Source organism: Sorex araneus, chromosome 3 (assembly GCF_027595985.1).
Source record: "Sorex araneus isolate mSorAra2 chromosome 3, mSorAra2.pri, whole genome shotgun sequence".
Taxonomy (NCBI): Eukaryota; Metazoa; Chordata; class Mammalia; order Eulipotyphla; family Soricidae; genus Sorex; species Sorex araneus.
Genome location: NC_073304.1, coordinates 130,396,624 through 130,409,145, shown reverse-complemented (window position 1 = coordinate 130,409,145; position 12,522 = coordinate 130,396,624). Strand labels below are relative to the sequence as shown.

Genomic DNA, 12,522 nt, shown 5'->3' with positions numbered 1-12,522 from the left:
CTTCATAGGATTAAATTAAAATACGAAAGATATTTTCCCATGAATTTTCTCTTTATCTTCATATAGATTTAAGAGATTCTTCTCTTCATCTCTATTTCTGCCCACAACTAACACTGAACCTATACATGGGTATTTCTGAAACAGATTCTAGAAATCAAGTTTCAGTTGCCATTGGAATCATGCAATAAGGACACATTTGCTTTTTCCACACCATATCTTCTGCACACAGAACTGGCTCTCTGGGGAGCAATGTGAGTGAGTTATCAGGCTTTCCCTTCCCCTCTGAGTTTAAATCCAATAGGGTCCATGAAGAACTAGAAGCAGACACCTGGGGGTCTATAATTTTTAATAATTTTAAACTAGCTACAAAAAGTCAATCACTTCACAAACAGACAGAGGAGACAGGAGGAATTTAATATTACATGCTATAATCATATTTATCTCACAGTTTATCTATATTTCATTCATTTATAATATTTTTTAAAGGTTTCTGTATCAGCTACTAAACATCTCAGCAATTTGGTGTGCATAGCTCTAGATTAAGCAACAGAGAATTGTACTGATAACAAACCACAGGAAAATGGTGATTTATAAGAGCCAGCTTACAAAATTTACATCTCCACACTTTTTCAAGCAGATTGCTCTCCCCGAAACGTAGTCTTCAGAAGCAGCAAACAAACCCTATATTACATATCCATTGACATAGTTTCTGCCAAACATGTATTTTGTTGGAAATGATTAAATGGTGAGTGTGTCAAATTCATCTTTTTTTAAAATTCATTTTTTAAAAAAGGATGATTATGATCAATAAGCCTAAATATTGACAGAAAGAAAGTGACACTACTGCAGTTTTGCTGGTAGAACTTAATCTTGACAGTGTCTCAATACTGAGCATGCTTTGTTGTTATTGTTTTGCTGTTATTGTATGTGTATGTATTTTCTCATCAGTATGCTACTGTCATGGAAAGATTTTTGTTTAAGTAGGAATCTAAAAATCTATTTAGTTCTCATGCATAAATGCATAAATCACATCACTTTTAGTGCAATGCCTGTTATGTAATTCCACATTGTCTAATCATGAAATCATAAAGACAGATGATAGCCATGAGGAACAAAAGACAGCAAATTTGGGGTTTCAGAGCTTGACACCAAAGAAAGGACCATGGTAGTTAGCTCTGTGGAATGTCACAGTTTTACAAGAACAATACTGTGTATTGAAAGAATCAACAGCACATTGAGCATTCCTAAATTGTTGTCATTCAGCAAATACCACCAAAGAGAGTAAAAGAAAAATGAAGCCCAAGACATCTTATGTAGGGAGTTAGAGCCACCAAATGACCACTATATACAACCATTGGGAAAATGAGACGCAGAAAGAAACAAAAGACACAAAATATTGCTAAGAAGCTAATGATTGACACAAGACAACAGTCACAAAGGGAGAAATTGATGTGTGTGTGTGTGTGTGTGTGTGCAGACCTACTAGGTAATACCATGAGAAAAGCATGAAGGTGCCATCTTGCCAGACAGCAACTGGAAGAGAATACAAGCGGGCACATTTAACCACTCCCCAGCATCTTTGTTGCACGTTGGTTGGCTTCATCAATTCTGGTTTTGTTGGAATCAGCCTAGAAAAGAGAGTAAGAAAAAGGAATAGTTTATCCATAAACCCGTCATTCATTCATCTGGGTACATTTCAAATGCTTCTTATTGAAAGCTCTTGAAACTTTCCCAGTCAGAACTGACTGTCCCTTCATTTGTGTTCTGCCTCTTGTTGTTGCTTTTGTTTCTTCGATGGTGATGTCAGACAGTGCTGGGGGTGAAACGTGTAGACTCACACATGCCAGGCATGTGCTCTCCCCACTGAGGTAGTTTTTGGGTTCAGGACACACATTATCATTGATTTCATTTTTTTAAAAATGAGAAATACTGTCAGAGGATTCAGGCAATTTGATTAAAGTCATTGTACTAATACATGGGGGAACTAAAGTCAGAAGGTAAACAGCCTGATGTCAAAGTCCCAACTGGTGATCAATGTTAATAATTATATTTCTGTTCTGAGATTAAAGTAAGCTTACATACAAAGTGCTCAGGATAATGTATTGCAAAAGTTATATGCTCAAGATTTATTACTTTACAATTACTCTATTTGGGTGAAAAATTGCCTTGCCTTTGGTTCATTTGATAATATTAAGCTCCATTTAGATGACTCACTTATGGTTTGTGACTGACTTCTTTTTCCTGTTTTAAGGCCAAACCCAGTGGTGCTCAGGGGTTACTCTCTATGCATTGCTTGTGACTCACTCCTGGCAGTGCCAGAGATTGGCCTGATATCTCACATGTAAAGCATGAATACTAGTACTTCTAACTACATTTTATTTTTAAAAATTTAATTTAATTTAATTTAACTTTGCTTTTTTGGGGTCACACACCCAGCGATGCTCAGGGGTTACTCCTGGCTCTGCACTCAGGAATTACTCCTGGCAGTGCTCGGGAGAGCATATGGGATGACGGGGATCGAACCCAGGTCAGCTGTGTGCAAGGAAAATGCCCTCCCTGCTGTACAATAGCTCTGACTCATTAATTTAATATTTTAATAAAATTGTTTATGATGCTTTGTTACATTCAACATGCCAACACCAATCCCACCACGTTGCACCTTCCCACCATCATTATTTCCAATTTTAAAAACCACCCCACAAAGCCGGCACCTATAGTAGGTCCTGAATAATTTATTTTATATTGCCTGCTATATATAAATAATTCGCTGAAAAATGAACAGAAAATATTTCCTTAAAAGAAAGTGCATGTTTGTTGAAATATTGTATGCAATCAAAGTGAAAGTAAAGTGAAATTTATTAGTTACACAGGCGGGGGGGGCTTAGGGTGGGGGGGCTAGGGGCGTGGGGGGGTTTGGGGTGTGAGGGGGCGGGGTGGAGCTATACTGGGATTCTTGGTGGTGGAATATGAGCACTGGTGAAGGGATGGGTATTCAAGCATTGTATAACTGAGATTTAAACCTGAAAACTTTGTAACTTTCCACATGGTGACTCAATAAAAAATTAAAAAAAAAAAAAAGAAAGTGCATGAATATTTTGTATCTCTCCATGGAGTCCTTCATTAACTGGCTTATATATTTATTTATTTATTTATTTATTTATTTTGTTTCTTGGGTCACACCCAGCGATGCTCAGGGGTTAATCCTGGCTTTGCACTCAGAAATTACTCCTGGCAGTGCTTGGTGGGCCATATGGGATGCCGGGGATCGAACCTGGGTCAGTTGCGTGCAAGGCAAACACCCTATCTGCTGTGCTATCGCTCCGGCCCCAAACTGGTTTATTTTAATAGATCATATTTACCATAATTTTATGTCTTAGTTTCTTTTCATTACGTGTGTTACTTATGTGTGGCATAAACACAAAGCTACTGTCAGGAAAAATGTTTAATTTCCAGAAAACAGACAATTCTCAACATCACTGATGGGCAAGCAAGTAATGGCAAAAAGAAAAGACCTTATTCAGAGTATATTCTGCTTGTTGTGATTGGTATGTCCGACATCTCCAACCGGGGAAGAGAAGGAGGAAGCAGAGGCAGTGTCAGAAAACAACTGTTTTTCTATTAATCAGTATTTCTTCAGTGGCTACTGGTTTTATCTTGCTACTGTGCTCAGCACTTTCTCATATCAACTGAGTTTGGTCTTCTTTATTAAGTTTAGTTGTGAATTCCCATACACTAGGGATGTCCATAGTCAAATAGAAATTTGCCAAGTTAAAATGGAAGTGTTGCTAGACTATTTACAACTCTGCATTATCCGGCAATTTCACTACCATCAGTTTGACTAGTCAAAGGTTGGTATTAAAAACAAGTAAGATAAAAGCACTAATTTTTCTTGATTGATCACTTGTTTGGGTGCAATATTAGGATTGTTTTATGGGGGTGGGGGTAGGGCTTCTGGCCCTGCACTCAGGCATCCCTCCTGGCAGGCTCAGGGGATTATGTGTGGTGCTGGGAACTGAGCCTGATTGGCAGTGTGCAAGGCAAGTGCTCTACTTGCCGTATCATTGCCTGGATCCTAGACTCACATTTTTGTCCTTTAGTTCCTAACCTAAAAAAACATGTATCTTCTCTGGCATTACTTAACTCCTTTCTTCTGTTATAAATCTTATAGGAAATAATGACACTTTCATGCCAAGGCAAACTAGAAAGTCAGAGCAATATGAAGTGCTCCTGCAGATTGAACTATGCTAATTAATTTTCTAGACTAAATTCTGAGAAAAACACAAGTGATAAAAATGACCCATTTCAAAATGGATGGCATTTCAACAGACAAATGTTCTGGGATTCCTTTCATTTAGAGAGTTTTCACCTGCTTGTGCAAGGGGATTTTTTTAAAATAGAACACGAGGTCACTCTTTATATAACCTCAAAGGATTTGGGAGGAGCTGGACCAGAACTATGTTCAAGGGGTATATGTGATTTTCACATAAATCTTTTATGAAGCACATTAAAAGTCCAGACCTGACACAAAAGGGCATCATGTCTTTATCACATTATAAATAGAGCCTTTGTTAAACTTTTTTCTTTTGTTTTGGTGCCACACCTGCAGTGCTCAGGGGCTACTCCAGGCTCACTGTTGGGTTATTTGCTAAGGGTGGTGCTCAAGGGGACCATGAAGTGCAATGGATTGAAGCAGGGACTCCTGCATCCGAGCACACTCATTGAGCCATCTCGCTGGCTCTGGAAAAACATCTTGAAAGAATTTCCTTGTAAATCTTTTCCTTGTTTTTGGAGCATGTTTCTGTCATCATTCTATTTGTGTGCTTTCATAATTTAATTATGGAATATGCCTCATCTCATTTGCATACTTTTATTTGGAAAATGCTTAAATTGTTGACTTAATAAAGATAAAATATGCTACTATAATTTTTCCTGAAGGGAAAGGCAGGATGACCACAGGAGGGACAGTACAAGAGGAGAAGGAGCTATTCAAGTCATCCTTTTGAGAACCAGAAATCTCCTCAACTTTAGAACATGGCTGGCAATATTGGTAGCCTCATCACCTACATGGCAGCTCAGTCTTGTCCCAGGTTTGTACTACTCTATCAGAATCTTTCAGCTAGGAAACAAGGTTTTAAGCTGGTGAATATAAAAAACCCTGTCAGAACCCAAGATCTTAGATTCCAAATATTGTGCTTCCTTACTAACTGAAAAATCTGAGAAATTCTTGTGTTTCTGCTTCCCTGTTTGCATGACATCTACCACTGACAATTTCTAAGTAAGGACATCTGTTTCTTACAAAACAGATCAGCTGATACAAGTGTGCCTAATTTTAGCCTTAACCTTAGAATATTAGATGTGTATTTATTGCAATTATAACCATATGTATGTATGTGCATAACACATACATGCCATACACTAAAGCAGAGAGCAAGGTTTTTTCAATGGACAAAGTAATTTTTACAAGGAAAATTGCATTGTCTTAGTTTCCCAAACATTATTATTTTCCTCTTATAATAAAAAAATATATTTGCTCTCATAGAGGTCACATGTTTTACAAGTACAGTTTCACACCTTTTCAGTTGTATATTACCTGACCACAAATATAATTCTACTACCCAAGTACCATTATTGTTCCACCACAGTCCATCAGACCTCTTCCCTTTCAATTCTCTCCTCTTTCCCCCTGAAACTTCACTATTAATCTGAGTAATAAACAGGATCATAATTGATGGGATTGGTAAGTTTGTTGTCAAGTTATGAGAGAACGGAAGAAATATCTGAAGATTTTAATTATATCTGCACAGTGTGATATAATATAACCTTAGATATTCAGAAGACTTTTAGATACTCCCATGTCCTATGTCCAAATTGTGATTGGTATGTCTGGGGGAGGGGGAGAGGGGGGTTGTGATGCTAGTTATTCAAAAGCAATAACATCCCCTTTTTTTTCTTAAATTTTTGGATCACACCCAACAGTTATCAGCTTATTCAAAGTTCTGTGTTCAGTGATCACTCCTGACAGAGCTTGGGAGACCATATGGAAGGCAGGAGATCAAACACACATGCAAGGCAAGACCCTTACCCGAGATACTGTCACTTCAGGAACGCCCCCTCCATGCTTTGAAAACAGCTGAGCATTCAAGGAATTATGAAGCCATAGTGACTATTTCCCACTTGACTTCTCTGACTTCTTTGGAGGGGGTGGGGGGCTGGGGGTTGGGGATGGGAATAGGGAGGACAACAACCGGCAGTTCTCAGAGATTACTCCTGGTCTGCACTCAGGAATTACTCCTGGTGGTGTATGGGGAATTGAACTCGGCTGGATGCTGGAATTGAACCCGGTTCTGCCGCCTGCATGGCAAACACCCTACCTGCTGTACTCTCTCACTCCAGGCCCTACTTATCCAACTTCCAATGAAATCTTAGAGGCTTAAGAAATTTTTCTTTGTGGGGCTGGAGTGATAGCACAGCGGGTGGGGCGTTTGCCTTGCACGCGGCCGACCCGGGTTCGATTCCCAGTGTCCCATATGGTCCCCTGAGCGCCGCCAGGGATGACTCCTGAGTGCAGATCCAGGAGTGACCCCTGTGCAGAGCCAGGTGTGACCCAAAAAGCAAAAAAAAAAAAAAAAGAAATTTTTCTTTGTAACAAACTGGGTCAGAATGAAATATTTTCCCTAGAAAGAGAACTAGAAATCCTAAGTGGCAGAGTTAAAATGTCACTTGACTTTTTAAGAATGCTTTCCTGGCTTAAAGTACACTATTGATAAAGGTTTGACCTCCCTCTGTTAGTAAAACTTACTCCTGGAAGTCTAATTGGCTTTGATATATTATCCACCTACATCTGTGAGTGAATGGGGTTCACTGATAGAAAATAGACACTGTTCTTTTCTTCCCCAGATAATTTTCATGATGGAAGGTAGTGTAGCAGATCTACTTGTTCATTTTTCAGGGTCATAATGACTTAGGCCAGTTTACGTTGACTGCAGTGCTTTTCAAAACTTTGAATTTTGCTCTAAAATCTATTGATTGCCCAGCTTTAAAAGCTTTTTCATATCAAAGTCTTCTTAACAATGATGAGCATGTCATGACTTGCAGAAGTAAGTTATGCACAAGCATTTTTCCAACTAATACTGACATTTATTTAGCTAAGTATTGATCGGGCAAAATATACAACCAGATATTTTTAATATAGAGAGCACAAGGCACAATAGGATAAAGTGTTCCCTTTATATCTTCTCACTTATTTTTATCAAGTTAGAGGAGACTGCTTAGGTAATCAAGAAATAATATTTTAGCCTTATGATTCAAGATATCTCAAAACTACGTTTCTCTGCCAAAGTGATAGATTATTAAAAATAAAATTGTGATTTCTGGTTTAGAACTTCAATATTTCCTATTATGCATGGGAAAACTCATACTTCATATAATATTCGATGAATATATTAAGGATGCACTTTTATTACTAAACCTATTATGTGTCTACTTCTTTTGGCATTTGTATGTATTTCAGAGGGTCTAAGCAATATTCAGGTAACTGATTAGGAAGGAGGTAGAAAACAAGAACAAAGATTTGTACAATAGCGTATCAGGTTTAGACGTTTGAAGCCTTTTTAAAAAGCTATCCAGTGTGTCTTTTTCTCTATTTAATCTCAAGCACTCCACACCCACCCCTTCTCTTCTATTCTCAATAGTCTTTCTTATGCCTCATGTTGACACTGGGGGTTCAGTTTTAGAGCCACAGCTGCTGTCCTTGCGTGAACTTCATCAGACTATGCACCCTACTTTGAAACACGGACATTAGCGCCGTTGGCCTGGAAATGGAATCTGGGCCTTTTTGAACTGTCATTAAATCTTTGACATTTATAAAATCAAAGCTTGTATTCAACTTCTAGCTAAGCTAAAATAACTATTCTTTTCTCATTTCCTGACTTTATTTTTATAATTCTACTTTTGTGCACACTTCAAGACCCAATCCAAATTCCCTTTTTTTCCTTTTGAAGATTTTTCCATCCCTGAACCTTAAAATCTTTCTTTGTTTAACTTTACTTAGTATTTTACATATGACTTTGGGCAACTTATATTTATGCACTAGTAAATTCATACAAAGGCCCCCAGCCTCAGTTCCTGTGCAATGGAATAGTGTTTTTCTCATCTTTATATGTTCTTCAGTGTCTACCATAATGTTTGAAGTAGAGGTGATTTTGCTATATTCAATTTTGCTCTCTTATTTACTTATCTGTTGCTGAAGTTGTGTCTTTGAAAATTAAGGGGAAATTTCCAACTACCACTGCTTTGCACACACTATCAAAATTTGAAGATTTTGTTGTGCTCTTCGTGCTTCCCATTGGCTATTTCATAAGAAGTAATTAGTAACGAGTAACAGAACTTGACTATTCGCGTGCTCACCTTCTCCATGATCCTGTCGATCTGGCGATTCTGTGTATCGATCTCATTGCCCATATCCAGAGCCATATGACGGAGGTTTCCAATGATGCCGCTCACCTGCTCCAGGTTTTCATCCATTTCATTTTCTCGGGCATCATTTGTTACCCTGGGAGCCAAAGAGGGATTTTCAGAAGACTGTGAGAAAAAACTCAGAAGTCAAAGAAACAAAGCTTAGGTGGAAAAAATAAATCCATAGATCTTTAAGGTATCACTTTGGTCCTTCCTTAATCACCATTCATGGTGAGAACATAACTGTTTTTCGCATGTTAGGAAAGAATTGTGCATAAGTGTGCCTTACAGAACTACTGAATTTCTATTTTTCAGGAAGGCATATTAAATGGATTAACATATCTGTCTCACTCTTTTGTTTTGGATCACATGGGGGTGATCAAAGAGCTTACTCCCAGTGGAGCTTGGTGGATGGTATCTGGTACTGGGCACTGAACTCATCAGGTTGCCCCGTGCAGGGCAAGTGTCCTTATCTGACATTCTATCTCTCCAGCCCTACTCATGCTTCAATAGAAAGCATTGCCTTCCTTCATATGTTTTTCCTAAATTTCATTTTTAAAAAAAGAATGAAATAATTTTAGTTGGAAGAATTTCAGGTCAGAGAAAGAAGGTGAAACTATTGGCTGTATTTATCTTCCTAAATGTTAACCAAAAATTTCAATACTCAAATAAGGAAGGAAACAAAATGTTTACTGTGCTGAATCAGAGAATTTCTCTGCATATCTCCTTTCCCAGTTGGGACTCAAGTTCATGAGAAGGTAATAATTATAGTCAGCCCTTCAATCCTGCTTGTTTTCCAGAACTTCTAAGGAGCTACTTGTTCAAGCTGATTTTTATTGTTCAGATTTCAATCAATGACATTTTTCTAGTGATGCTGTGAACAGGTGATTATAAGTATGGAGAAAACTGATTAAAGATGACTGTTCTAGATTTTCATGGGGAAGGACTTGTTTCTTAAAATGTCTTATTACTTTGTCCTTTTTTTATAGTCCAACTTGAAAGTTTAAAAGGGCACTTATTTTTCTTTTTCATTTTGTGGTGACATGTAAGGCATGCACTCTTCCACTGCACTTCATCCCTTTTTCAAATGGTACGAATTCTTTAGTGCAGTCAGTAGATATTTATTCTGGAATGTTCTGGATAATAAACATTTTTTTCATTTTATATAAAGGTTTATTTTTTATTTAGTTTAATTGTCACATTTCTTTATGTATTACATGTAAGTGAAACAACATTTAATTTTTCAAAATATATGGACTTTTTTGGTTTTTGTCCTTAGAAAAATGTATTAAGTCAAATGACAGTATTTTATGATATTTTCTGTTATATGCATAAAGGAACTGAGGCACATGGAAAAAGCTGAGTTGGATAATAAACATTTTACACTTGCCTTGCACATGGCCAATATAAAAATGTTTGGAGAGTGAGCATAGTATCTTTTAAAGCAGACTGTCCCAATAAGGCTTTTAAAATAGAAAAAGGCCAGGGAAATTTAAAAGAGAAGCTTCCTAGGTTTCTTATAAAGAGAAACTAGTTAATTGAAATGATCACAAATAGCTAAGGGGCACACTCCAGTTTCCAAGGTTCTTTGCTTTTATTTCAACTAGAATTATCTGAGTTCCTGATGCTAGGGGTTTTTTTCCCTTCTGTTTTGGGGGGACAGGGGTAGAGTGACTGGGGGGACTGGGATAACTGACTTGTTTTGTTTTTGATCCACACCCAGTGATGCTCAGGGGTCATTCTTGGCTCTGTACTCAGGAATTACTCAGGGTACTTGGGGTCCTTGGGTTGGAACTCAGATTTCATTCATGCAAGGTATGTGCTTAGCCACTAAGTCACATCTCTGACTAACTTTGTAGCAAATAACCTGAGCTTAGTCAATTGATGTGGATTAAAACCAGACACAGGTTTTAAAAATAAATAAATGCACAACCTGGACTGCGAATCTCTGCTCTAGTTTCCCCAGGAATAGACAGAAACAAGAATAGAATCTGCCGGGCTCTAGGTAGATATCCGGACTTTATATAAGTGGGAACTTTATGCCTCTCACTGGAATTTATAGTCTGACAACATCAGCTACAATAACCTCAATATAGATACACGAACAGTGACCTTTGTTTAACAGTGATACACAAACACTGAGCCCTCATCATTTACCATGTAAAAAGGCATAGTTTTCTTTTTTTTCGTAATAACAAGTTTCTATTATAGTTATTCTGTTTTATGGTCTCCTGGGTGGTGATTTTCTTCCTACCTTCTTTCCCTTCCTTCCTTCCTTCCTTCCTTCCTTCCTTCCTTCCTTCCTTCCTTCCTTCCTTCCTTCCTTCCTTCCTTCCTTCCTTCCTTCCTTCCTTCCTTCCTTCCTTCCTTCCTTCCTTCCTTCCTTCCTTCCTTCCCCTTCTTTTACTCCTTTGTTTATTTAGGACAACATCTAGTGATCCTCAGGACTTACTCCAAGCTCTGCACTCAGGGATCACTCCTGGTGTTGCTCGGGTAGACCATATCAGGTGTTGGAAATGAACCTGGGTCGGCCATGTGCAAGGCAAGTGTCGCACCCACTATACTAACTCTCCATTCCCCGGAATGCTTATTTCTGAATTCACACCTCTATGTAACTAACTTGTTCTGTTTTTGATCCACACCCAGTGATGCTCAGGGGTCATTCTTGATTCTGTGTTCAGGAATTATTCAGGGGACTGTCACAGGTGCCGGGGATCGAACCCAAGCCAGCTGTTTGCAAGGCAAATGCCTTACTGCACTATATCTCACCCTAGTAACTGACATTTTTAAATAGATATTTAAGGGATTTTTGGTTTTTTTTGCATCCAGATGTCAAGGACATGATTACTAAGAAGCCAGCGATGCCAGGATACTCTTATTTGTTCCCTCACAGCCATTCTCTGACCCTCCATGTTTCCTGTCCTGAGAGACTAACCTCTCTACAGCTGACTTATCCCTGCCCTCTTCCTCAGAGGTTTGCAGCAGGCTTTGGCCATTGACCAAAGTGAGACTGGAAGGCAAGGGGAGTGAGAAGCTGGGATATTTACTTTCCTTTTTATTTTTTGGCAGTGAATATTAAATTTAATTAATTTCTCTCCCTATAACCTTACTACATTTATAACTATCATCAGATTTTAGTAATTGATTTTGTTTTCATAGCTCTTCAGGATCCTACTGGTAGGTTACTACTAGTCCCTATCCACATTGGCATTTCTTGTTATTAAATTGCCAATATATCCACAAACATCACTAACATTCCAGAAGGAAATGCCCTTGACTGTCAAACTGATACTGGATGTTACCATGTGAATTGCTTAATCTAGTGAAATTTGGGTAAACAAGGCAAAATCCAAAGCTTGCTAAGTGCATGCACATGGGTGCCTGCCCCTTGGAATGTTGCCACCATCATGAAAGAAGTCTGGGCTATGTTGCTTGAGGGCTACACGGAGGAGATCCGATGTGCCTTGCTGATGGCCCCATCATTCTCTTGACAGGTGAGTGACGCCATCTTGAATCATCCTGTACCCAGTTGCATGTGATGAGTGAGCCCAGGACAGGCTCTCAGAAGAACTGCTCAGACAACAATACAGATTCATAAATCATAAGATGATGGTTATTTTGAGAAGCATTTTATTTGGGAGGTTTGTTATTCAAAAGTTGGCACTATTGTTTTATGTACAGGAAGCTCACCTGCGGATGAAGCCGCCGCTGATAGCCATCTGCTCCCGTTCGTCCACTACACGAGCAGGCTGGCTAGCCACCACTCCATCCTGATTATTGCCCCAGGCTTTTTTGTAAGCATCACTTGACTTAAGCCTATGCAAAAAAGAGGGTGAGTGCCCAAGCAAGAGGGTGGGTCATCAGGCTCATAACAATGGTTACCTCTTCAAGCGAAGAACTGAACCAAGCGAATGAGTTTTAATTTGAGGCATTAGAGAATACCGATATATCATAATCTGGACCCCAACAGTTGGCCACCACCATGTCTCAGCTACTCAGCATTTAATTTCCAATGAAGTCAATTGCAATTGTCAGGAATGCAACCTTTGCCCACAGGCTGTCCATGTT

At 38.6% G+C, this 12,522-nt stretch overlaps 1 protein-coding gene across 2 annotated transcripts in view; it reads right to left on the bottom strand.

Moving 5' to 3' along the window:
• Positions 1-329: 329 nt before the first annotated feature.
• The window catches only part of SNAP25 (synaptosome associated protein 25), a 93,981-nt gene continuing 81,788 nt past the window's right edge, over positions 330-12,522 (bottom strand). For both annotated transcript variants that reach the window (XM_004610924.2, XM_004610923.2), the window contains exons 6-8: positions 12,145-12,270; positions 8,407-8,551; positions 330-1,628 (exon numbers count right to left, since the gene is read on the bottom strand). In XM_004610924.2, the coding sequence (XP_004610981.1) occupies positions 1,560-1,628; positions 8,407-8,551; positions 12,145-12,270 (340 nt within the window). In that variant the 3' untranslated portion in view covers positions 330-1,559. The remainder of the gene's footprint in view (positions 1,629-8,406; positions 8,552-12,144; positions 12,271-12,522) is intronic.